The sequence below is a fragment of the Phyllostomus discolor genome, chromosome 1, assembly GCF_004126475.2.
Source record: "Phyllostomus discolor isolate MPI-MPIP mPhyDis1 chromosome 1, mPhyDis1.pri.v3, whole genome shotgun sequence".
In the NCBI taxonomy this organism is placed as follows: domain Eukaryota; kingdom Metazoa; phylum Chordata; class Mammalia; order Chiroptera; family Phyllostomidae; genus Phyllostomus; species Phyllostomus discolor.
The window spans coordinates 188995394-189022994 of record NC_040903.2 but is presented as its reverse complement, the minus strand read 5'-3'; the positions used below and the strand labels follow the sequence as shown (position 1 = coordinate 189022994).

At 35.8% G+C, this 27601-nt stretch overlaps 2 protein-coding genes across 2 annotated transcripts; both read left to right on the top strand.

Moving 5' to 3' along the window:
• Nucleotides 1-284: 284 nt before the first annotated feature.
• LOC114492158 (coiled-coil domain-containing protein 170-like) lies at nucleotides 285-18678 on the top strand. The gene is made up of 5 exons (XM_028506340.2): nucleotides 285-787; nucleotides 8158-8414; nucleotides 14790-14925; nucleotides 16405-16722; nucleotides 17599-18678. The coding sequence occupies exons 1-5, from the start codon at nucleotides 707-709 to the stop codon at nucleotides 17806-17808; spliced, it is 1002 nt and encodes a 333-aa protein (XP_028362141.2). The 5' UTR covers nucleotides 285-706; the 3' UTR covers nucleotides 17809-18678.
• A 4075-nt stretch (nucleotides 18679-22753) lies between these two features.
• LOC118497195 (coiled-coil domain-containing protein 170-like) lies at nucleotides 22754-26574 on the top strand. Its single transcript, XM_036010938.1, has 3 exons — nucleotides 22754-23211; nucleotides 24007-24225; nucleotides 26177-26574. The coding sequence occupies exons 1-3, from the start codon at nucleotides 23029-23031 to the stop codon at nucleotides 26336-26338; spliced, it is 564 nt and encodes a 187-aa protein (XP_035866831.1). The 5' UTR covers nucleotides 22754-23028; the 3' UTR covers nucleotides 26339-26574.
• Nucleotides 26575-27601: the final 1027 nt, after the last annotated feature.

Here is a 27601-nt window from a genome sequence, read left to right as displayed (position 1 = left end):
AGAAACAAATTGAATTTGATTTACTGAAATTGGGGTGTTTTTTTTTGTCTTCACCATACATGCCCCGACTGGGACTGAATTCACAACCTAGGCATGTACCCTGACCAGGAATCAAACCCACGACCTTTTGGCTCATGGGATGACACTCCAGCCAACTGAGCCACACTGGCCAGGGCTGAAATAAGGTTTTGTAAAAAATCAATTTTGTTTGATGATAATAATATATAAGAATTACTTTGTAGCCAAAAATAAAGCAATTAGTGGTAAATCTTTCATCAACGACCTCCCAATAGTTCAACTTTTAATAAATGTTTTATTATATGCAAATTAAATTTTCCCCAAATATTTTATGTTTGTCTTCCTGATTTCTGTACTCTGAGAAGTAATGTCTATTTAAATGTGCTGCATTTACTCACGGCTCATGTTTTAAATAAGTTGTCAAGTAAGAATTCTTTTAAAAAGATGTAAAACAGCCTTTTAAGTCAACATATTACTTGCTATTTTCCTGAGACCTATTATGTTAAGATAGCACCTTAAAATGAATGTTTTAAAGCTGTATTCTATTTAGAGCTACTTATTTGTGTTTGTGTGGGCTAGAACATTGTGGGGCTTGACCTACAGAGTACATGTTTAGTTTATCTGCCATTTCCCTTTGCAGGCTTGTTTTGATCCACCTCTTGAAGTGGTTTCCACCAGGAACCCAATTATGTACAACAAAAGAGTGGCTGACCCAGTCCATCCTGACCTTGATGGTTTATTGGTGAAAAACAAGAATCTTTTAGCTGAGGTATATGGATTACTGTAAAATAAAACACTATGGGAAAGTTTATCCTCTATAAAAGTAGGGGGGGAATTCTGATAAAGGGTTCCAAGTATCATCTCAATTCAGTTTTGCTTTTTTCTCAATATTGAATTCTCTTGTTACTGAGGAGCATTTAGACCTGAATCTGTCTTTTGCCAGAGAAATCCCTTTGAAGATCATACATAGTTAAGCGCTATTAAGTTGACTGCCAAATGCTAGGATTTTATTTGTGTTTTTTTTTTTAAGATTTTATGTATTTTATTTTTAGAGAGAGGGGAAGGGAGGGAGAAAGAGAGAGAGACATCAATATGGGTTTGCCTCTCACTTGGCCTCCACTGGGAACCTGGCCTGCAACCCAGGTATATGCCCTGAGTGGGAATCAAACCAGCGACTTTTTGATCCATAGTCTGCGCTCAATCCACTGAGCTACACTAGCCACAGCCCAATCCTAGGATTTTAGACCATTGCTCATTGCCATACTCAAAATTTATGTAATAATAAGTTACATATATTAAGCATTTTTAATGGAAAGTATGAGTTCCCATTTTCAATATAGCACCAAATGGCAAATACCCACTAATCTTATTGAATACTCGATGCGATATCTGAGTAACACCAACAGACGAAAAAGAAAGAAACCACATTTGTAGGAAATGCTTTGACTTTTATTCCCTGTGATGAACTAGAGAGTGCTTGTAAGAATTTTTTAGTCGAGCCCAAGTGCCTCAGGATATTTGTTGCAAGAGACAGTTTTGTAGGGAAACGTGGTTGGAGGCCCGAAGACCACTGGCAGTGTTGAAGGTGCTGTGGTATGGCCGCTTATGTCTGTGCTGCCTCTGTGGGTACCTTTAATTAAATCTTCTGCACGTTTACATGTGGGTCACTGACCAACACACCGAATAAGGAGCTATCTGTTATATCTGAATTAGTTTCCTAGGGCTGACATAACAGAGTACAGCAGACTGGGTGGCTTAAACAACAGAAATTTATTTTCTCACAGTTCTGAAGGTTGAATGTCCAAGACGAGTCAACAGGATTGCTTTCTTCTTATTATTTTTCTTTTAAGATTTTATTTATTTATTTTTAGAGAGGGAAGGGAGGGAGAAAGAGAGAAACATCAATGTGCGGTTGCTGGGGGTCATGACCTGCAACCCAGGCATGTACCCTGACTGGTAATTGAACCTGCAACACTTTGGTTCGCAGCCCGCGCTCAATCCACTGAGCTATGCCAGCCAGTGCTGCTTTCTTCTCTTTTAAAAATGTTTTTTCTGACTTTATTGTCATATAATTGACATACAACATTGTATAAACTTAAGGTATACAATGTGATGAGTTGATATATGTATATATTATGATTGCTGCAGTAGGATTAATTAATACTTCCATCACCTCACATAATTACCATGTACACGTGTGTGTTGAAAAGGTTGGTTTCTTCTGAGCCCTCTTTTCTTGGCATGTTAGATGCCCATTTATTTTTTGTGTCTTCACATGGTCTTCCCTCTGAAACTGTCTGTTGCCAAACTTCCTGTTCTTATGAAAACATCATCATGTTGAATTAGGGCCCATCCTAAAGATTTCTTAACTTAATTACCTCTTTAAAGACACTACCCTCAAACCCGGTCACTTTCTGAGGTTCAGGGGCTTAGGACTTAAACATACGAATTTTGAAGAGACACAACTCAACCTGTGACAGTGGCTTTATTCCTTGGGGCCTCTTTTCTGCCCACGACCTTATTAAAGTTCTTTTCTGCTATCTCATCTACCAATAGATAGCCTGATCCCAGGTCTCATTTAAACAGATATAAATATTGATATAGATATATGGGTAAATATACAAGATCTGTTCAGAAAGTATCCAGCCATGTACTTGAAAAATAGAGACATTTATTGAATAAAGTACAAGATACAAGAAACATTGTACGTAGGACAATGATACCTTAGTCCCTTTCAAAGTAGGCACCCTGGGACCTTACACAGTGCTCCCAGCATCTCTTCCACGGTTTAAAACACTGCAAAATCCTATGTTGCATCACTATCAGCTGCCCCATTGTATTTTCTTGAATCTCATTGATGGTCTGAAATCTCTTCCCTTTCAAAGATTATTTTACTTTCAGGAAAAGCCAGAAGTTGCAGGGTGCCAAATCCGGGCTGTGGGGGGTTGAGCTCAACACTCTCAGGTGTTGTGCTTGTTGTAGGCCTTGTAGAATATGGATCACTTTCAACAGATTCTCGACCATCTTTGAAGCATTTGTGCCACACTTTTATTTGTGCTGTACTCATTGCTTCATTCTCAAAAGGCTTCTGAATCACCTGAATGGTTTCCACAGAAGAATGTTTAAGCTTACTGCAAAATTTGATGCAGATTCTTTGCTCTCCTCGCTAAGTCATTTTGAATGTGAAGGCCACACAGTACATGTGCTCACTCAATGGTGTCTACCACCCCCACTGACTAGTACAGTGAAGTCGTCATTGTTCATACATGTGCATTCCAGTCCACTCTCCTTGGCTACCAGGTTACACTGATGTTGCTCAAACCATTCTTGTTATATTATCAATGGCTGGACTTTTTCCAGACAGACCTTGTATAATTTCAGTTTTGTTTATGCTAATATTTTCCCTCTTTTAGCATAGAGAGGTAGGTAGAGGTTAAATTTAAATGTCTTTGTAGGACAATGTTCCTACTGACTGAGCCACACCATCCAAGGCTTAAAGTACCTTTAAAAGCAATTCTCTATATGTGCATAAATCATTTGGTAATTATAAATATTTAAATCTATTTGTAAAAACAAGTATCTAAAAATTTCTACAAAGTTCTCATTTTGATTTGGTTTTAACTACTACATATATTAGAAAGTATTCTCTAGTTCATATTGATGTTCCCTGAATTTAAGAAAAATTAGTGATAGTTATTGCATGGTTTCCTTGTGTTGAAGGTTTGTTGGGTTTTTTGTTTGTTTTTTAAGATCAGTGGCCTGGCAGGTGTGGCTCAGTTGGTTGGAGCGTTGTCCCATAACCAGATGGTTGTGGGTTTGATTCCCCGTCAAGACACATACTTAGGTGTAGGTTTGATCCCTAGTCTTTGTGCACACGGGAAGCAACCAATTGATGTTTCTCTGTAACATTGCTGTTTTCCTTTCTTCGTTACTCTCGCTCCAAAAAAAATGGGAAAAAAATGTGAGGATAAAAATAAAGACTAGTGACTTTAGCACAATACCTTCAGCATGAGCCATCTTTTTCTTTCCCAATAACCTATTATTTAATCCTGCAGAAACACAGTTGTCTTGATAAGGCAGTTTTTCTCTTCACTGATGGAACATTTTTTGTTGTAATTAACTTTATCTCTTTGTGGAATATACAAAAATAATTATCACATGTTTCTTCCCAGTAATGGAGAAACAGGTGCAGGAGAGCTATATCTAAGAAAAGCCAGCTATAGAAGGGATAAATATTAAACTATTCAGTTGGTGATTGTGTTGTCTAGTTTAGGCAATATGATATTGAGCTAAAAATCTTGCACAGTGCTAGATGGGCTGCTGTAATAATAAATGAGTTAACTTGTAAAAAATATTACTGATAATATGTATAAAAAGGCCTGGTGTCTTACATTTAAGATCAATTTAATGTATTTTACCAGTACTTCTAAATTTGATTTTCATGATAGCTTTTGTGAGGGCAATATGACTGTGTTTGTGCAGGTGAGATGTTTTTCTTCTCTTAATATAGTAATAAGGCAAATATAGCAGAAACCTGGGAGGCACAGGCACCTCTGAAGGGGATGGATGCATGCAATATAAATTTTGCAGCTAAAGGAAAATATTTATCAGAACCAGTTATTATTAATTTTAATTCAGATCATTGTACATTCATGTGTGGTTTTAAGAAATGAGAGATCCTTAGCCCTGGCTGGCATAGCTCAGTGGATTGAGCTCGGGCTGTGAACCAAAGTGTCACAGGTTCAATTACCAGTCAGGGTACATGCCTGGGTTGCCGGCCATGACCCCCAGCAACCGCACATTGATGTTTCTCTCTCTCTCTTTCTCCTTCCCTTCCCTCTCTAAAAATAAATAAAATCTTTAAAAAGAAAGAAAGAAATGAGAGCTCCATTATATACTTTGCCCAGTTTCTTCCAATAGTCAAATTTTGCAAAACTATAGTATAATGTAACAGCCTGAATGTTAACATTGACAGAATATAATCCACCAATCTTATTCAGATTTTTCCCAGTTGCTTGTATTCCTTTATGTGTTATGTTCTAAACAATTAGTCAAGACACTGAACAGTTAATTTCAACACCAGTAAGATCCTCTTGTTGCCATTGTATATCCACATCCACTTCCTTCCCACCCTTAACGCCTGGCAACCACTAATCTCTCCTCCTATCCTAAAATGTCATTTCAAAATGTTGCATACTCAAAAAAATAAACATAGTGTTACCATATGACCCAACAATCCCACTCCTAGGTAGTTAACACAAGAAAATTGAAATGTATATTCACATAAAAACATATAAATGAATATTCATAGTAGCATTATTCATAGAGCCGAAAAGTGGGAACAACTCAAATGTCCATCAACTAATGAGTGACTAAGTAAATGTGTATGTCTATATAGTAGCATTTTAGTCAGCCATAAAAAGGAATGAAGTAGTGATTCATGCTACAACATGAATGAACCTAGAAAACATTATGCTAAGTAAAAATAAACCAATTACAAAAACAACATATTGTATTTTGTTCATTAAAATGTCTAGAATAGGCAAATCCATGGAGACAGAGAGTAGCTGAGTGGTTGCCAGGGGCTGAGAGGGAGAGGGATGATGGGGAGTAAGTACTAGTGGGCGTTGGGTTCTTTGGGGGATAATGAAAAAGTTCTGGAATTAGATCGTAGTGATGGTTGCACAACCTGTGAATACACTAAAAACTACTGAATTGTATGCTTTGAAGGGTAAATTTTATGGTACGTGAATTATATCTCAATTTTTAAAAATGAAAAATAAAACAGTTCAATGTGGCCACACAACTCTTTGAATATACTAAAAACCATGCAACTGTGTAGTTTAAATGGGTAACTTTATGAATTATATCTCAATAAAGCTGTTGTTAAAATGTTATATAAATAGAATCATATATATGTAATCTTTTGGGATTGGCTTTTTCACTCAGCATAATTTATTGGAGATTTATTCAATTTGTTGCATGTATTAACAGTTTGGTTCTTTTTATTGCTGAGTCCATGGTATGTAAGTACCACAGTTTGTTTAACCATTCACCTGTTGACAAATATCTGGGTTGCTTCCAGTTTTTTGGCTATTACAGATAAAGGTTCTATGGGCATTCATGTATAGGTCTTTGTGTGAACATAACTTTTCATTTCTCTGGAATAAGTCCCTGAAAGTGCCATAGCTGGGTCAGAAAGTCATTGCATGTTTAGTTTTTAAGAAACTGCTAAAGAATTTTCCAGAGTGGCTGTGCCATTTTACATTCCTATCAGGAATGTGTGAGTGACTCAGTTTCTCCTCATTCTTGTCAGCATTTGGTGGTGTCACTATTTTGTATTTTATTTTTTTTAATTTTTAAAAAATATTTTATTTATTTACTTTTAGGCAGAGGGGATGGAAGGAAGAAAGAGAGGAAGAGTAACATCAGTGTGTGGTTGCCTTTTGCATGCACCCCACTGGGGACCTGGCCCACAACCCAGGCATGTGCCCTGACTGGGAATCAAACCAGCAACCTTTTGGTTCACAGGCTTGCATTCAGTCCACTGAGCCACACCAGCCAGGGCACTATTTTGTATTTTAGATAGCTAATACATTTGTAATAATATGTCATTGTGGCTTTAATTTGCATATCCGTAATGGCTGATGGCGGTAAACATATTTTTATGTGCTTATTTGCCATCCATATATTCTTTCTGATAAAGTCTTTTGCCCATGTTCTAATTGCATGTTTTCTGAGAGTTTGGAATTGTTTATTCTAGATATGTCCTTTGTTGACAGTTTTCTTCAACAGGTTATATCTCATTTTGGGGGTTTCTAGATTTAGCTAAGTCCTGAATGTATTTCTGGTTCATTACATCCAAATCCAACCAAACTATTCAAAATTTGGGTTTATTGGCATAAAAAAATACAGCAGTGTCTTAAAATCTGAGATTTTGCAAATCACTGTTCAAATGGAGGGAGTAACAAATAGAACCAGCAAGTGCTGTGGAAGACTAGTTGACAAGGTTTGGTCGTTAAAATTAAACTAGATCTAGAAGTCAATATTGTGTGAGTCTGAGACTTATGCTGCTTTAGGTATTTTTTACGAAGTATTATCTTAGCAATAACCTAACAATAGGATAACTAAAAACTAACTAAAACACAGCACTTATGTCATAGCACAGGGGAATAGGACAACTACATTGCACAACTCCAGGGGGCATTCATTATTTTTATGGTACCTTAGATGAATGGTAACCACTGCAGTTCAGAGAACCCCTCACTTAACTGGTTAAAATAATGAAGATAGTGCTTCAGGGTTTTCACAACTGTCGTGATTCCCAGAAGTTGGGATCTATTTGATAGGAATAGTTACAACTCAATATTTGTTGAGATTCTGCCATGAGAGAAGTACTAAAAATACCTCAGTTTTTTAATCTAGTGAATTCCCTTCACTTATCAGATAGAAGAACAGAGTTTTAAAAATGTTACCTAAATATAATAAAATCACCTCACAGCAGCTGCGCCCTCTGCCCTTTCGATCCTTTTTAATTCCTTGTAGCAGTGGCCTTTGGTGGCTCGCCTGTTTTGCTTCCGCTTTCACAAGCCATCACTCTTGCTTCTCTTCCTAACTTTCTGAGCTCTTCTTTCCTTTATTTGTTTTAGTTCCTTTATTTCCTTTATGATCAATTTAAAATTCACTCTTTCTGCTGACTCTCCTCTACCTATATCTCAAATCAGCACAAATAAGTCCAGAAACCAAGTGATACAAACATAGTTTGCTCTTTAGAAGAGGGCCCTGTGCATGCACCCTCTTTTGCCACACACCATAAAACAAAACAGCTATGGCCAAAGCATCAAGTACTTCTTTTCTGCTAGGAATTCTAAAATTTGTTGTTGGTATAATTGACTCTTGTAATGAGACCTAAACAAGTTTAATGTTGATGAGAATAAAGTCACTTATTCCAAGCCATATGTGTCAATCTGATATAATTTTTAATATATATTTAACATTGGAATATACTGTTAGATTCGAAAGCTTTCGTTTTATTGTATGGTAATGTGTAACTTAAATACCCATAATGATTTAAAATCAAGAATTTTCTAAAACCAAAATTATAAATGATTTTAAGTAACACTTTCCCTTTTTCCTTAGCTGAGAAATCTTCAAAACAAACTTTTAATAAAAGAAACTTCCGTGCAAGAGATGAAGAGTGAACTAGAAAGTTATAAAGAAAATAATGTGAAACAGTCGTTCCAGATAATGTCCCTGAAAAATGATATCAAGGACCTAGAAGAGCTTATTGCTTCTCTAACCAGAATTAAATCTTTGAAAAGCATCAATGTTCACAGTCTCGAAAGAGTCAACTGGGATCTAAATGAAAGAATCATGGAACTAGAAAACCGTCTGAGGTGGGGAATTTTCTTTCTTTCCCCTACGTTACTTTGTTTTAATCATTGTTAGTCAGTCATATGTTGAACATATTTTTAAAGACAAAATAATTTTTAAAGTACAACCACAAGTATAAAGTAGAGGAGCTTAAGAAGACAAAAATAAAATCTGTTTCATAACACAACATTAATCTTTTCAAACAAGTCTGCTAAGAGCTTCCATGTTTAATGTTCAAAATAAAACAATATCAGTGAGAAAAATCGAGACATAATTTGATTAATAAAGCCTATTCTTCTCCCAAGTTTACACTGGCTTATCTTTATTTAGAAATTATAAATTCATGAGAAAAGAACAAATTTTTTTGTGTAAAAGTCTTAGGACAAACAAATTACAAAAAATTGATTTTTTAATGAACAAAAATATTTTCCTTCCCAAAATGTAAGCGTCCAATGAATAAAACACATAATATTCCAGGTATAGATACATAGTAATTTACTTATGAAGAAGATGCATTTTGATATATTTGGTGGTAAGAATTTTGTTTCTCTTAAGTGTAAAAGCACTTCAAACAAACCAGGCCATTATTATTTAAAAGTCTACTCCTTCACTGAGTTTCCTTATTTGAATAAAAACTCATCAATTCCTGTAGAATTTTAGAAAGGTTTAAAATATCTAAAAGTTATTTGATTAGAGAAAAATAATTTCTTGAGACCTGGAGGCAGTCATTCGTCACTTTGTGCCTGAAGGCGGTCCTCAGCAAGCTTCTTTGCTACAGTCTTCAGAGCAAAGCACAGGATCCCGGCTCCCAGAAGCCCCGGCCAGAGCACCGGCCAGCAGGACATCCTTGCAAGCGTTCTGCGTGCGGCACTGTCTCCACGCTGGCATCCAGCCAGAGCCGCGAGAGGGAAGACAAGGCGGCAGCGCTGGGCTCCGAGGGCCAGGAGTTTTCTAGTTTGTTTTCAGGCGTCGTTTGTTTTAACTTACAAGTCGTGAATGATGTCCATGTTCCTAGTTGATCAGAGAATTTAAATATAGAAGAATTTCACATAATGCCTGGCTCAAAATTATTATATTTTAAAAAGCATTTTTATTGAGGTATTTACATACCATTAAAACTCACCCCCTTAAAGTATACAATTCATCAGTTTTCAGTATATTCACAGGTTGTGCAACCATCACCATTATCTAATTCCAGAACATTCTTATTACATCCTAAATAAACCCTATGCCCATTCCAGTTACTCCCTATTCCACCCCCTCCAGTCTCTGACGACCACCAATCTACATTTTTTCTCTATGGACTTGCCTTTTCTGAGTATCTCATATGAATTCAATTATATAATATATGGTTCTGTATCTAACTTCTTTCACTTAGCACAATGTTCTCAAGATCCATTCATGTTGCAGCCTGAATTGGTACTTTTCATTGCTGAGTAATATTCCATTATATGGATATACCACATTTTGTTTATCCATTCATCAGTTGAGGACATTGGGTTGTTTCCTTTTGGAGGGTGTGCTTTATGGATAATGCTGCTACGAACATTCTTTGTATGAGTTTTTATATGACTATGTATTTCATTTCTCTTAGGTATATGCCTTAGGAATAGGATTGCTGAATCATAAAGTAATTTCTACATTTAACTTTTTTTAATATATATTTTTAAAGATTTTATTTATTTATTTTTAGAGAGGGAAGGGAGGGAGATAGAGAGAGAGAAACATCAATGTGCAGTTGCTGGGGGTTATGGCCTGCAACCTAGGCATGTACCCTGACTGGGAATCGAACCTGCGACACTTTGGTTCACAGCCCATGCTCAATCCATTGAACTATGCCAGCCAGGGACATTTAACTTTTTGAAGCTACTTCCAGGCTGTTTTCTTGGACAGCTGCATCATTTTTAATTACTACCAGCAATGTATGAAGATTTCAATTTCTCCATATTCTCACCAACCCATCTTATTATTAATCTTTTTCATTATAGCCATTCTAGTGAATATGAAGTCATATCTCATTGTGCTTTTTAATTTGCATGTGTATGACTAAAGATGTTGACCATCCTTTCATGTGTGTATTGGCTACTTGTGTATCTTCTTTGTAGAAATATCTATTCAGATCTTTTACCCATTTTTATTTTTTTAAAGATTTTATTTATTTTAAGAGAAGTCAAGGGAGGGAGAAAGAGAGGGAGAGAAACATCAATGTGTGGTTGCTTCTTGAGCACCCCTTACTGGGGACCCAGTTCACAACCCAGGCATGTGCCCTGACTTGGAATCCAACCCAGCAACCCTTTGGTTCTCAGGCTGGCACTCAATCCACTGAGTCACACCAGGCAGGCCTTTACCCACTTTTAAATTGTTTTTTTGTTGTTGTTGGTTTTTTATCATTGAGTTGTAAGTGTTCTTTGTATATTCTGGATACCATAACCTTATCAGATACATGAATTGCACATATTTTTGTCCCATCTGTGGATTTTTAAATTTTTTTTTTAAAGAGAGGGAGAGACACAATAATGTGTGGTTGCCTCTCACATGCCCCCTACTGGAGACCTGGCCCACAACCCGGGCATATACCCTGACTGGGAATCAGACTGGCAACCCTTTGGTTCACAGGCCAGCACTCAATCCATTGAGCCACACCAGCCAGGGCTCAATTTTCTTAATGGTGTCCTTTGAAGCACAAAATTTTAAAAGTTTGATTAAGTTTATCTCTTTTTGTCACTCATGTCTTTGATGTCATACCTAAGAAACAACTGCCTAATCTAGGGTTGTGAATATTTACACGTGTTTCCTTTTAAGAGGTACAGTTTTAGTGCTTAAATTTATGTCTTTGGCCCATCTTGACTAATTTAGCTCTGCCAGCCCTACTTGTTAAAAAGACTATTTTTTCTTCCATTGAGTTGTCTTGACAATCTTGCAAAATAAATCAATTGACTATATGTGGGTTTATTTTTTTAAAGATTTTATTTATTTATTTATTTTTAGAGAGAGGGGAAAGGGAGAAAGAGAGGAAGAGAAACATCAATGTGTGGTTGCCTCTCATGTGCTCTGTACTGGGGTCCTGGCCCAAAATGCAGGCATGTGCCATGACTGGGAATCAAACTGGCAACCCTTTGGATCGCAGGCAGCACTCAATCCACTGAACACACCAGCCAGGGCTGTGGGTTTAATTCTAGATTCTCAGTTCTATTCCATTGCTCTATATGTCTGTCCTATGCCAGTACCATACTCTCTTGATTACTGTAGCTTTGTAGTAAGTTTTGAAGCGTGAGTCCTCCAACTTTTTCCTATTTTTCAAATTTGTTTCAGCTATGTGGGCCCCCTGCTTTTCTGTGTGAATTTTAAAATTGTCAATTTCTGCGAAAATAGTCAACTGGGATTTTGATAGGAATTTGTTGAACTTATAGATCAATTTGAGGAGTATTACCATCTTAATACTAAGTCTTTCAGTCCGTGAACATAGGTCATCTTTCTACTATTTAGGTTCTCTTTAATTTCAATAATATTTTATAGTTCTCAGTGTACATGTCTTACCTTTCTTTTGTTAAATTTAATGATAAGTATGTTATTCTTTTTTATGCATTGGAAATGGAACTGCTTCCTTAATTTTACTTCAAATTACTCACTTTAGTGAATAGAAATGTAATTGATTTTTGTATATTGACCCTGTGTCCTGTAGCTGTGCTATACTTGTTAGCTCTAATAGTTGTGTGTGTGTGTGTGTGTGTGTGTGTATTCCTTAGGAACTTCTTTATACAAGGTCATCTCATTCACAAAAAGATTTACTTCTTCCTTTCTAATCTTGATGCTTTAGTTTATTTTTCTTGACTAATTGCCTTAGCTCAAACCTCCAGTACCATGTTGTATGGAAGTGGTAAGAAACAGACATCCTTCTTTTGTTCTTGATCTTAGGGAGAAAACTTTCAGTCTTTCTCCAGTAAGTACAGTAAGTACAATATGATGGTAGTTTTGAGTCTTTTGTAAAGATCCTTTATCAGGTTGAGGAAATTTCCTTCTATTTCTAGTTTGTTGAGTGTTTTTATCTTGAAAGTGTGTTGGATTTTGTAAACTGTTTTTTCTGCATCTATTGGGATGATTGTGTGGTTTTGCCCTTTATACAATTTGTTATTCTTTCACACGTGGTTATTAAGTTGGTATACAGAGAGAGGAGATATTTGATTGTGAGCCCTTGGTTGATAAGAGGAGAAATGAAGTCATTAATTTTCCCTCTTATAATACTACTAGTAATTAAGAAGCCCATACAATATAAAAATCACTTGCATTCAAATAAGCAGGAATAGTGGTGTAGACTGTTTCTATTCTACATTGGTTAGATGTATATTGGCAGGTTGAAATTTTTCTTGCATTTCCCAAATCACTTAAATATATATATATATGAGCTTGAAACTAAGTAAGGAAACAAATCTCTACTCAGCCTGAGAAATTAGTTAAAATCAAAGACCAGCAAGAAGGAGAGTAGGATTTCTTCCCCTCCCAGCTCCACCCCCTGTGCAGTGTCTGATAGTATCCCATACTATTGTTATATTTTAACTTTTCATATTTATAAATCCCATAAGATATTGTTATTATTTTTATTAACTGTCAGTATACATTTCTATTTTTCCTTTCTGGTGCATTGCATTCTTTTCTACAATTCTGTACAGTCACCAAGGATCATTTTTGTTCATCCTGAGAAATTGCCTGTAGTGTTTCTTATAGTGCAGTTCTTCTGACAACTTTTCCATTTTTTTCCCTTTGGAAATGATGTTTATCTCATCCTCATTGTTTTGAAGGGTATTTTTTTATTGTGTATAGAATTCTGACATATCAGTACTTTTACTCTCAGCCCTCCAAGATGTCATTCATTTATCTTCTGACTTGTATAGCTTCTTTTGAAAACTCAGTCATCAGTATTATTGTTGCATCTCTGAAGGTAGTATGTGTTTTCTTCTCTGACTGCTTTTAATTGGTAATAATTTGACTATGATGTGTCTTGGTGTGGCTTTCTTTGTATCTGTCCTGCTTAGGATTTGAAGAACTTATTGAATCTATCAACTGATGTCTTTCATCAGGTTTGAAAAATTCTTGGAAATTTTTTTCCAAATATTATTTCTGTCCCATTCTATCTCTGTTCTCATTCTAGGCCTACAATTACAGGTATGTTAGACCTGTTGAGTGTGTCCTACATGTCTCTAATATAAATTTTTGAATTAAAAATTTTCTTTATATAATTCAGATAACTTCTGGTGACCTAACTCAAATTCATTAATTCTGTATGATGTAATTCTTAGATAGAAAATGACATAAAAATTATGGAAGATGGGCTGAAACTGGAACTTAGCTACAGGGTAGAAAATATTACCAATACCTAGCAATTGATAATCGAAACAAGAACCAAATAATTTGCTGTTTGTATATTTGATAATAAATAAAATTATCACACATGCTATTCTCCGTTGTTATGTCATTCTTTCTAGTTCCTTTCCCCTCTTCAAATCCCAGTAGAAGAGCCCATTAAGGTGTTATTAAAGTAGGAGTGCTTGTGGAACCTCCCAGTCATCACGCTGTTACCAATAGTGGCTGTCAGATACACTCAGATTCCCCCTTGAAAAGGATGGATTCAAATTGACCTCCCCCAGGGGAACTACTACAGGGCTTAAATTGGGTTGTTTTTCTCTCCATTTATCTGCCATTTCTAGTCTCTTCTTAGAAATAGTTACATTTTTACTTGATACACATGTTTAATATTGGGTTGGCCAAAAAGCCAGTTTCATTTTGTCCATAAAATAAAGGACACATTTTTTCATTTTCATCAATAACTTTATTATATGGATATTTTGAGTATGTTGGCTATCTCCTTCATGGTATAATGTTGATTGTTCTCAATTAACGTTTCAATTTGATCACTGTCAACTTCAGCTGGTCTGCCTGACCGTAGAGCATCGTCCAGTGAGAAATCTTCAGCATGAAACTTCACAAACCACTTTTGACACATTCAGTCAGTCACAGCACCTTCTCCATACACTGCACAAATCTTTTTTGCATTTGAGTTGCATTTTTACCTTCCTTGAAATAATAAAGCATAATATGCTGAAAATGTTGCATATTTTCTTCCATCTTCAATATTAAAATGGCTACACAAAAAAATCAACAATTTTGATGTTTTTTTAAATACATGCTGATGTGAAAGCTGTTCCAATCAATCTACCAAAATTGTTTCAAATGAAGTTCAAGACAGCAAAGCACTACTAGGACCATCTTATGGAAACCAACAAATGAACTTTTTGGCCAACCCAGTATATATTAAATAGGGAATATTTGTTTCAGTATTTTTAATTGAAGTTTGAATATTGAATTGGTTTCATGATATTGTTACCTACTGTTACCTTACACAGATTACATCTGGTTGAAAAGGAAAAGGCAGAGCAAAAAACAAAACTTTTGGAGAAAAAATTAGCAGGTGCTAATGAACTCACCCCTTATATGAATACAAAAGGACAAGAAGATACCGCTGGTAGTTTCATGATAAAGGTGAGAATAAATTCTGATTATTTTTGGAAGAAACAGGGTTTTCATTTACTGCAGAAGATAATTGGCAACTTTGAGTGCTTTGCGGGTCCTCTTGCTGAGGAGGGTGAAAGGAGGTAGTGCAGCAGGGCTGACTGGAAGGCTTTCTGAGGGGGCAGAGGGAGAAAGTGTGAGGAGGATCTGAAGGTCTCTGGGCTTCTGAGGGAAAGGTTAGAGTGACTGGAGCTGGGAGGAGCTGGGAGAAGTGGCGGTCAGAGAGTAAAATACTGAAGTTTTAAATCTGGCATGGGTTCCTTCCTGTGCCTGACAAAATCTGGGTTTTTAGGTCTGGGTGTAAGGATTCAATGGAGAGGGGTATAGGTGAAAATTATTGAAATAGAGGCAAGTAATTTTAAAGCTACATTGCCGGGTCATCTACGCTGGGCACTGAAATAGAGAACTGTGACAGGGTCGGGTTAAGCAGAAGGAGATGAGCCCGATCACTTGTAAACAACAGTTCACGGGGTCAGTGGAAGATCTTCTAGAAGAGTGCTGGAGGATGATGGGAGACTGGCAATTGTCAAAGAACTGGTGAAAGCTTATTTTGAAATTCTTAGACTATAATAATTTGTTATAAAATCTGAATATAAAGCAAAATCCATTAACGTGAGGGGTTCCATTAAAAATCAGAACTGCTCTCAAAGTACTTTAAAATAACTTCAATTTTTAATTGCCTACCTCAGTAATGTACGGTAACACTTTCCATTTTCTTTCACTGCACTCACTGATCTGCCACATCTCTGAAAACTCTCCCAAACCAGAGTCCATGCAGCTCTGACCTTTTCTTCCATTGCTATTTTATTTTGCCTCTTTTTCCAGTCTTTTAGTGAGACAAACTCATCATTATTTCAACAATTCTAGTTCTCCTTCTATTTCCCAATTTCACATGGCAAAAAGCCCAGGAACTAAACTTGTTTACTCAGCTCCCAGAGTTGACAGTGGCAAGAAGGCTAGAACTTACGAAGGGAGAATCGTCCTGTCGGAGGGTGGCTGGGGTGGGGGCACAGCCTTAACTTCTGGTTTTCCCCTGACAACTTGCAGTGGAAGCAGGATGACTACAGGAGCACAAGGGAAAGGTTGGGGATATAACTCCATTCATACTTTTACGTACTTTTACATTACATACTTTTACAGCTCAAAATTTTCTGTAAAGAGTGTATCCTCACAAAGTGGGGCTGTTTGGTTAGCTGCTCCTTTAAGCTAAATTTCCTGTGTTCTCGAAACAGTTTCTCCATGTCATCGTTTGAATTCCTCTTGTTGTTCTAGTTTGCTCTTTTGAGTACAACCTTGTCTGTCTCAGGACTCTATAACTCCTACTTTCTTTTGAGGGCCTTTTCCTGAAGTTTTATATTATGGCTATGTCTTTATTCCAAAAGAAAGGATATATGTATTTCCATTCTGAATCCCAAATGGGAAGTTTAACATGTGTGTTCGCATATTTAGGATAAAGGTAAAGCTATCCTGGTCAAGAACTGTGAGAGAGACGACAACATTTTTCACTCCGAGGGACCAAAAGATGGGCAGAAAATTTGGGATAAATGTCAACAGGATTTGATCCATACGGAAAAACAAAAACATAATTTAGACAGACCTCCATATTCGTCCAGCTGGGAAGCTAAAACTGCGCAATCCCACTCTCAGAAATTCCTCGGTCAGTTGGCTACTCTCCTGAGCGATAGCGTTGCCCCCGTCCCAGCCACGGAGGAAGCCGTGAAAGAGAGGATTCAGGAAATCGGTGCCAATGAGCAGTCCTGGAAGTCTGTAAGTGTGTTAACAGACAAGTCACTCCTTTAAATTTGTTTCTTTTAAGATGTGGACTGTGATATTAGCCAATTCAGTGAACTCTGTGGCTGTACACTTCAATATTGATTGTATTATTACCATAATAAGAGAGAAGAGGATGTCCATTATTACCAAAAAGCACTGAGCTCCTGTATGAATCCCAGCTCTGCCATTGCCAGCTGTGTGCTACTGGAGGTTTACTCACCCACTCTCTGCCTCAGTCTCCTTTGTACAATTTGGCAGGAGTGGGTTGGGGAGCATAGTTCCCATCTCAGAGTGGCTGTAAGAATGAAATGGGTTAATACATGATAAACGCTTAGCACAGTTATGTGTAAGTTCAATTGATGCTAGCTTAAGAATAGCGGGAGGGTGAAGATAATGTTTCCCTCATGAGCAAACAGTTTAGTGGGCGCAGTAAATAAGTTGTCAAATCAGTTGTTTATTTGAATTTACTAGTCAAGTCTATCAAAAGATTGAACAAGCAGGTTTCAATAATTATATCTCTCTGTTGTGTTCAAATCACTTCAGTAGAATTTCACGACTCTTTACCCTACAATTCAGAGGAAGATAGATATTGCTTAAATTCAATGTGTTAGTAAAACCTGCTAAACAGTGGTTTATTGTAGAGTTCCAAATTTTTTACACTGTTTTCTTAAATTCATTATATAACTTTATTACTCAGTACTAACTAAAATGTCCTGTATTTATATATCAAACCTTTCTATTTTTTGAAACCAGCATCTATTTAGTAATTTAATGTTGCCATGGTACCAGTAGAGTAGAACTTACACAGTATGGAGACGAAATAGAAATCATAGATCGTCAGGGAGTTCCATCTCATTTTTTCCTTTACAGAGAACCGAAGGCCTTCAGCAGGAAATTCAGATACTCACTAAGCAGCTGGAGCAGGTGCATCATCACCGTGAAGAATCGTCCCAACCTGAAGAGAAGTGCGGGGAACAAAAAAGACCCTTGAAACGTCTGGAAGGAAAAATTGCTATTAATGACTTTTTTCAAGAGAGATTAGACTTGGGCAGGAATAAAGTAAGAATTCATGAAGTATAAGGCGTCTGACAGTGAAAATGATCATATTTTGTTATATTATCTGATGTTTAAAGCTGTTAATGTTTAAAGCTTTAAATATTGGGAAAGAGAGGAAATTTTGCTCAAAACCCTTGTGATTTAATCAAAAATCCTATCCTCACTTCATATTTTCTATTTCTCATTTTATACATATTTGATAGTTACTGGGAGGGCATTTATTAATGTATTCCTTAATGTACTTTTGAAAGGTGGGTTAGAGGAAAATGAGCTCAAAGGAATGACTCTCTGAAGGTGGAATTTCAGGCACTGTGTCAGTTAGATGAGATGGATATTAGAAGGAGCCATGGGTGATACCCTCAGTAATTATTTTATAGGCCATTACCTTCTGCTTCTTTAAACCTGTAAGGAAGAAATCGGTCCTAAAACTGGCATGAAAATAGCTAGGATGCAATATAATTTATTTTCAGAAGATTTTTATTCGATTTCACTACTTATCCTCAGAATTGCTCATCATACTCATGCCTATGTTATATTATTTCTATAATTGCTATGGCCCAAAATGTAATCTCACTCACTCACTTGCTCATTTAGTCTCTCATTTCATTCATTTATTCACTCACTTATTCAGTATGTATTGAATGCTCAGTTTGAAAAACTTCCAGCACTTAATGAAGTGGTATCAACAATGTCCTCCACAGAGTCCAATGATGAATTCATCTTTTACTGCTAGTTTCTTCCCCATGTCCACCCCAAAGAAAATCAATTTTATGTATTTAATGTGTGTCTTTTTGTTTATAGATGGATGTTCTTTTAAATGTGATTTTTGTGCATATATTTTAAATTTGTGTAAGTGGTATTGTATTAAAAATCTGATTGTACTCAGCATCATGTATATATTAAATATATATTTACATTAATTTGTTGGGTAAAACTGGTTAATAACATTATATAATTTTCAGGTATACAACATTATAATTCAGCATCTGTATACTTTTGTAATTGTTCCAGGTGTGCTCATAAAAAAATGTGTTCTCTGTTTTTTGGGCATACATTTCCATTGTTAGCTAATGCCCAAGTGTGTTATTCGTATGGTTCAGATTGTCAGTATCTCTGGTTGTTTCTGTTTCCTTAATTCTGGAAAAAGTATGCTTAATTCTCCAAGGATAATTTTTGATTCATCCATTAGTCCCTACAGTTCTGTCCATTTCTGCTTTATGGCCTACTGGAGCATATGCACTTATGGGGATCTCTTTGCTGTCTTTTTTTTTTATAGCACTATAAAACATTTTTTTCCTTCATAAAATATTGCTTTAAATTCTCCATTTTCAGAAGTTGTGGTTACTAACACAATTTTATTTTGGTTTATGTTTGCCCAAATGTGATATATCTTTTTATCTTTGTATTTTTCTCTTTTTCTCTATGATAAAACACAGTGTATGGTTCTATTTTTTTTTTAAGATTTTATTTATTTATTTTTAGAGAGGGAAAGGAGGGAGATAGAGAGAGAGAGAAACATCAATGTGGGGTTGCTGGGGGTCATGGCCTGCAACCCAGGCATGTACCCTGACTGGGAATCGAACCTGCGACACTGGTTCGCAGCCCGCACTCAATCCACTGATCTATGCCAGCCAGGGCTGGTTGTATTTTTTTAAAATACAGTTGGAGGGTATCCATTTGATGAATTTAATGCATGTACATTAATTGCAATTATGATTAGGACATTGTTGGTTAACTTACTTAATAATTTTCATATACTTTACTTTCCTGTTTTTTGAGGGGCTCTATTTTCCAGGTTTCTTTTATACAGATTAATTTTTTTCCTGCTGCTTTTAAAGTTATATAATCTGTTTTTATTCTGATGCTGGTGTTTTGTTGTTTTTTTTTTTAGTATATGTGCTGCCGAAGCAAGCACAGTGATGCTGGCATTCTTTAGTTAAGAACAACACTCTTATTTACCTAATATTTACAAGAACATCATTCCTGTTTGCTCTCTCACCTCAGTCCCTAGTTATATTGTTATTCTCTAAATTTTAAATTTCTGGGTTGTTTGAACATACCTCTCTGTTTTCTTTTACTTGATTCTAATTATTTTTAGATAACCACTAAACTTGAACAAGGTGTTTGATTACCCTCAGTTGCATATCTTTTGAAGCATCCTCCTGGACATTTCTCCTTATTTGAGCATTTCTACAAGAGTTTTTAACAGTTGGGTCTTTGTCAGGCGCCATATGTGCATGATGACATTTTTATTATACCCTCATATTTTAATGACAGTTTGACTGGACGTAAATAAACTTCTAGGCTCAAAGTTCCTTCATTAAATTCTTTAAAACTATCTTCTTGGATCCTGTGTTATTGTTGTGATGTCTATCAATGTGATTCTTACTCCTTTGTAGACGATCTACTCTTTCTCTCAGGAAGCTTGTATGTATGTATGTATATATGTATGTATTCACAAGATGGTCTTTCAGGGAGCTATTTGAGTTCTCTCGTTTGCTTTGATGTTCTTAAATTTGGTTATAATGTGCTTAGGTGTATGGGTTTTTTTCTTATCTCTGTTGTTTGGCACTTAATGAAGTTTTTAATCTAAGTCTTTCACCTGTCAATTTCATCCTTTATTTCAGTGTTTTTCCCCATCCATTTATTTCCTTTTGATTTCTTTTTTCACCCATTCATCTTTTCTATACTTACTTCTTCTATGACTAATATCTGAAGGTTGGATTTTAATTCTATCCTTTATTTTTTTGTGTAACGATTAATTTTGTGTGTCAGGTTGGCTAGGCTTGGTTTCCAGATATTTGTTCAAACACTAGTCTAGATGTTGCATTTTAGATCAGATTAACATTTACACCAGAGGACTTTGAGTAAAGCATATACCTTCCATAATGTGGGTGGGCTTCCTCCTATCAGCTGAAGGCTTTGAAAAGACTGAGGACCCCTGAGGAAGAGAGAGGTTCTACCTACAAACTACCTTTGGGTTTGAGCCACAATATCAACTGTTCCCTGGGCCTGCCTTATGGATTTTGGACTTGCCAGACCTCACAATTGTCAGCCAAATTTCTCCCTGTCATGCATGCACGCATACACACCTCCCTGTTAGTATTGCCTCTCTGGAGAACCCGCATACACTTTGCTTTTTAAAAAAATAGTTTATATATTTTTATCCTTTCCTGCTGCCTTCTCCGAGTTTCTTAATCTGATCTCCAACTCAATTTGTTGAGTTTTTATCCACTCTATTTATCTCATCTGTGTTGTTTATTTCAATTACTATTTTTGTCATATCCAGTATTTCAACTTGGTTGTCTTTATAATGTCTTAATCTGTTCATGTCATTCCTAATCTCCTGACTAGCCATAACTTTGAATAAAAGTTAGGTTATAATTTTTACGTTAAAACTAAAAGTGATCAGGAAACACATGGCCTTGCCCGAAATTTCATTTAGTGGCAAACAAAGAATTATGCCCACACAATACATTTAAAGGAACAACAGGACAAAAATAAAGTTAATAATTACATTGTATCTGGTGAACTATTCCATGTAAATTTTATACTTGTCAAAGTGATAGTTTGTAAGTACTGTTTACATTTTACTCAACTTTGTAATGGTATGACTTTGGACAAATTAAAAATATATTTTTGATTCTCTATTTCAAAATGTCTGCTTAAATTGAATTTATTAATATACTTGTATACCCCTTTTTTAGATATCTATAATTTAAATATTTATAATTTTAGTCTGATAATTTTTGATAATTTGGTACATGACCTATTATTTTATGTCCTCCAATAGGATTTTATATGTTCTTCATATGTGTCCTTTAAGTCCCTCATATGTCTTTCTTGAAAAGTTTGTTCCTAGTTCTCATAAATTTTCTGCTCATTGTGAACAGTGTATTTTCCCATTTCTATTTGAAATAGTTTTTACTAACATAGATGAAAGCCTTTGATATGCTTGTATTTTTATTAAATATTTACTACCTTACTGAATTCACTTAAGTCCAAGTTTTCTTTACTAGAGTTCTTGGGTTTTCTGGACATGATTGTATGTTGTTATATTGTTTCTTAAGAAAAATGTATTTCTTTTAGATTCTCAATTGTCACTGAGTTAAAAAATATTCTTTTAGAATTTTTGATGTATTTTCTACATCTGTGCATTCTGTATGTTTTTTCTTCCTTATATCATGTTTTCACTTTCTTTCCTCTTTAATGAGGCTTTCCTGGAGCATTTATTTTATCTTTCTGTAAAAACAATGGTTTTTTAAAATATACATTTTACTAGTTTTTTATGTATATATAATGAAAATATATGGTATCTTTTTAAAATTCACACCCCCCTTTTTTTTTTCTGGTAGTGACTTTGTAAATTACAGAAGGGTAGAAAGAATACAATTTAAATTACCAGTAATTCTACCACTTTGAGATAATGTTAACATATAGGTATATCTCCTTCTGATTATTTTCCATGTATATTTTATTTTTATTTTATTTTTTAATTTTTTTTAGATTTGATTTATTTTTAGAGAGGGAAGGGAGGGAGAGAGAGAGAGACATCAATATGTGGTTGCTGGGGTTTATGGCCTGCAACCCAGGCATGTACCCTGGCTGGGAATCGAACCTGGGACACTTTGGTTCCCAGCCCGTGCTCAATCCACTGAGCTACACCAGCCAGGGTTCATGTATATTTTAATATAATTCTTATAGACACAGTTTTTTTTCCATCTTCTTCCATTTAACTATATCATTAATATTTTCTCTTAGTAGAAATTTTTGAAAACTTGATTTCTAGGGAATCTATAGGAAATTACGTCATTTAATCTTTTTTGATGTTTGCATTATTTTTATTTTTTCATGGTATGAATAATATTGTAAATATCTCGGTGCATGAACCTTATCTAAATATTGGGTTATTTCTTTACATTTCATTCCTAGAACAGTTAAGTTAGTCTGTGCTACCACCTGGTGTTAATTAAATTGTCTACTTAACTGTACCTTGTTAGCACTGAGCCCTCACTTTGATCATCGTATTTTATTTTCCAGGTAATTTTAATGCTGCATATTTATGTTGAAAAAGTATTTTACCTGCATAAGCATTGTTAAGTCTGCAATTTATCAGACGAGAGTAGATTTGGTATGCTAATGTAGAATACCATCATAAAACACAACTTCTTCATTTCAATACTGTTGATTTCTTCAAAGGAAAACTCCAGGCCTAAGAATTCCATAATAGATGGGAACGGCAAGATGTTTAAACAGCTAGAAAAAGACAACAAGCAACAAACATTATTGAATATTAAGCAGAATTTGCAGATTGCAACCACTCAAAGATTAGAGGGAGAAATTCAGGAACTTCAGAAACAGCTCAGTGATTTGAAATTGTCAAATAAAAATATGAAAACCCAGCTAACAAGAGTAAATATCCTTAAAGTAAGTAAAGGAAGTTAGGCTTTTAAAAATTTGCTTAAGCTTTGGTTTGTTACTGTTTTAGCTACATGTTTCTCATTGAACTTTTAAAAATTAACATTAAAATTATTGTGCATACATACAAAAGAATATATATACCATTAAAACATATATAATAATAAAATTTGATGCCTGCAAATCTACCATTAATCTTAAAAAAGAGACTATTATCAATCCCATGGGTGTCCCCGGGTATTCCCCTTGCCACTCCTCAAAGGTAACTTCTAGATCCCTCATTTTTTGTTTTAGTCTTGTTTCTCTTATCGGAGTAAGAGTATATTATAATGTTTTAGTCATTTTGCTGGGCTCCTCTTTGACCTTCACTATTTCAAGCTTCAGTTGTAGTATTTCAGACGTACATTTTTTTGTCTTAAACCACAGGTACACTAAATACTTTTCAATCAACTTTTTTATCAGCAATATTTCTCTTACTACAGAGCCACTTATTTTCTCTGTTTCTGAATTTAATCAGCACAGACTGTAAACCTTTCAAGGGCACGGAACACTTGTAAAACCTCTGTAAAACCCAAGTGCCTAGTTTATAAAAGTGTCTGATGACTGTTGGTTATTGATGAGTATGGTGGTGGAGAAATGACCTCTTAATTCAAAAACTGGAATTTTCTTCCTTTTCCATGTATCTACCTCCTTAAAAAAAAAAAAGAATAGAAGCATGAGTTGTCATTCATCATGCCTGCCTGTTATTAGGAGATCTAATCAGTCATCTTTCTCTTTCCCAACCTTAACCTTCTACCCTCACAGGACAAAACACTTCAGAAGCTCAGGCAATCTTTAATAAAAGTTGAAGCAATGAGAGGGAAGGCAGTTATGAAAACAGGTAACTTGAAAACTCCACTGGACTCGGCCAAGCAAGAGGCAAGCTGGGACAAAGATAAGGCCCGTCAGATGGTGGATGCCGTGACTCCTGAGCTCTGCACAGCAAAGAGCACACTTGAAGACGTATCAGGACGACCACAGGAGGTTTTTAAACATTTATTACTATTATCATTATCATTACTATATCAAGATTCTTTAAGTTGAAGTGATAAACACTGCAATTTAGGCAAAAGGGAATTTATTGGCTTACGGAGTCAAAGGGAGTTAAACAACCAGAGCTCTGGGTGGGCAGGGATGCGCCTGAGCCCTAGGTCGAGCACACGGGTACTTATAAGGCCTTTCTCACCGGCTCTTCTTGGCACCTCTCTGTGTGACAGCTTGTCTCTCTAACTGTAAACCACAGTGTTTTACCGTTATTGTTTCTGTGATGAGAGAGAGAATCCCAAGAAAGGGCCTGTAAAAGCTCAGCTTAGATCGAGTGCTTATCCTTGGTTCACAGCAATGAGAGATGAGATATATGTTTATTTAGCACAGGTTTGTGTACACACCCTCTGATTAGTTTAGATTAGGTTTGTGTACACGTCCTCTAACCAAAGACAGGGAAGGCAGGGATTTGACAGAATGGAAGTTCAGGAGAAACCATGTGTATGGGGCTGGGTCACTAGTGCTTCTAAACTTGCTTAGATTTTTCACTATATTCATAAAGCAGGTATTTTAGGAGAATTCTTAAAGGCCTGATAATTTGGGGCTGTTGTAGGACTATATGTCATACCTCCATATATTAATTGCTTAAGAAATATGTAACATTAAAAAAATATTTATTTATTTTTAGAGGGAGGGGAAGGGAGAAAGAGAGATACATCAATGTGTGGTTGCCTCTCACACGCCTCCTGCTGGAGACCTGGCCCGCAACCCAGGCATGTGCCCTGACTGGGGACGGAACCAGCAACCCTTTGGTTTGCAGGCCGACACTCAATCCACTGAGCCACACCAGCAAGGGAGAAATATGTAACTTTAACCAATTATCTTGAGTCTTAAAAAATCAAGTATGATATCATTTTTTCTCTTTTTTAACTTCTGTATATTCACATTCCTGATTGTTTTTATTCTTCTCAGTGTCCCTTATGTTTTTAGTTAGATCTCTTCTCCTTTGGACACTCTGTGGTTTACTCTTTATTTCTGAGGAGATTTTGTCTTATTCTTTCCTGAGTTGAATCATCACATCTTCCTTATCCATGAGGCATCCTAGACATCTTTTTTTTTTTGTCTGTTTCCATTCTGAAATACTACATTTAGAAAGGTGTGTTTTTTTACCCTGTGTTTGGAAATCTTTGTCCAATTGATATTTAATTCACATCAGGAGTTATGTCAAACATGTTTCCCCTGCTCTGCATGGCTGTGTTTTGGGGAGCATATTTTCATCACCAGAACAGTTTAGGAGATACTGCATTTCTATTTTCTTCTACGTCCCTTTCTTTTCCTTCCCCATTTGCCAGTGTTCTGATCCACCAGGTCTCAGGCTTTTTCTTAGTGTGGTATCTCCCCCTTTAGGCATTGTCCCATTCATTTCTGGGACACCAGTGGAAACCAGCTGCGTACTCCAGCATGCGCTCTGGGGCTACCTCTGCTGGCATGGGGTATTCATTTCTCCACTTACATGCATACTGAAGTCTGGTATTTTGTATTATGTTTGAGGCATGATTTATGGATGTTTTTATCTGCTTTCCTTGCTGATCACTATGATTTTAGAATGATGGGTGGAGAGAGATGTATTTAGGAGACTACTATTATCACACAGCAAATCAGAAGTTCAAAAAGAAATTACCTTATAGATGAAAAACAAGCAGCAATAAAATTAGGTGTAGTTTATAAAAGTGTAAAAATAAGAAAAAAAATCTTAAAAGAAAAATGTAAATGAAGATTTCTTGTAATAGAAGAGACCATGTTTCTAGCTTAAAATATTTAAATACAGAATGTTACATTTCACAAATAAATGTTTAATAAGACTAAATTTCTCATCCCACTTTCATTATACACAGTAAGTAGGTGACCAAAACTAATGACATGTCTTGTTTATTGTGGTGGCCCTTTGTAGCGTGTCGACTTTCGAGAAACTATAATGAAGATGTTGGGATTTAACGTGAAAACAGCTGACAAAAAAATAATCACTCACCTAAGGCTTATTATCCAAGCTTATGAAGCATCTGACAAATCAAAGGTTGCTTCCAACTGTGAGACTGGACAGAATAATGCGTAAAAAAGTTCTGCCCCCTCATTGCTGCCAACAAGAACTTAGCAGACACGGACGTTTCCTCTAGCATCTTGGGTATGACTGCCTGGTGAATAAAATGCTTTGGAAAACTTTTACTCGACTCTGTTCTCTCCTTTGATTTTGGCATTTAACTTTTCCTTGTCATAATCAAAAATATTCTATACATTTATTGATGGCCTAGTCTAGACTGTTACTCGTGATATATAATATCCAATTATACTTATTATTAACTGCATTTTAAGCAGGATATTAATCAGAACTTATGTTCTTAGTTGGAATATTTACATCTATAGTTAACAGCCTATTTCTACAACAAACAATATTTGAGTATACTCACAAATCCAGGTAGAGTTGTGTTGTATAATTTCAATCTATCTTATCTCTTTGACAACTGAATGTGAAAATCAGATATGAAATACAGAGGGGTAGGAAAGTCATCAAGAATTCTTATAAATGTGCAATGATTGTATTGTGGCTTTTATTTTCTTAGTATTTAATAGCGTCTGCCGGTGTTTGCCTAATAGCAGGACAATTTCTAAGTTAATGGGCTACTTTTTAAATAGTATAATTTCTAATTTATTTCATTTGAAATAGTTAACTGCTCTTCTTCCAAGGGAGTTTTAGATCTATCCAAGATGTCCTCTGTAGGAATAGGTCAGAATCTGGACAGGCCTGTGGAGACTCTACGCAGTGCTGTGGTCATTTAAAAGAATCTTCTGTGGGGCTTAGTTTTAGGGGCATCTTCAGGGTGGTAGGGGTCGGGTTACATTGGACCTTACAGTAGTAGCACTTTGGAAGAAATTATCTTGAGTACTCATTCAGGGAAAAAATGAGAATCACTCACTTTTAAATCATCATAGCCATGGTTTTTTGTTTTTTATAATCTTTGCCTGAGAATGTGTTTGTTGATTTTAGAAAAAGAGGGAGGGAGAGAGAAACACTGATTTTGTTGTTTCACTTATTTATGCATTTGTTGGTTGCTCCTTGTATGTGCCTTGACTAGGAATGGAACCTGCCACCTTGCATATCAGGATGATGCTCTAACCAACTGAGAGCTACTCAGGCAGCACACTATGGTTCTCAAACTGAGTGCCAGGGTACCCTGGTATTCTGTAGGGATCCCAGCATACCATGCAGTATTTCAAATTTTAAAGTCAAACAGCAATACTTGACATTTACTTGACAAAATACTTCCACTGTTAGCTCCAGTAGTTTATAGTTTCGACATTGGGTCATTTTAATGTCATT

Excerpts from the sequence above, each read along its gene's own strand:
- LOC118497195 (XM_036010938.1), top strand. The coding sequence starts at position 23,029 with ATGTTTAAACAGCTAGAAAAAGACAACAAGCAACAAACATTATTGAAT. Across the intron at positions 23,212-24,006 it reads CAAGAGTAAATATCCTTAAA|GACAAAACACTTCAGAAGCT; the intron begins GTAAGTAAAGGA and ends CTACCCTCACAG. Across the intron at positions 24,226-26,176 it reads TATCAGGACGACCACAGGAG|CGTGTCGACTTTCGAGAAAC; the intron begins GTTTTTAAACAT and ends GGCCCTTTGTAG.
- LOC114492158 (XM_028506340.2), top strand. The coding sequence starts at position 707 with ATGTACAACAAAAGAGTGGCTGACCCAGTCCATCCTGACCTTGATGGT. Across the intron at positions 8,415-14,789 it reads GAACTAGAAAACCGTCTGAG|ATTACATCTGGTTGAAAAGG; the intron begins GTGGGGAATTTT and ends TACCTTACACAG. Across the intron at positions 16,723-17,598 it reads ATGAGCAGTCCTGGAAGTCT|AGAACCGAAGGCCTTCAGCA; the intron begins GTAAGTGTGTTA and ends TTTCCTTTACAG.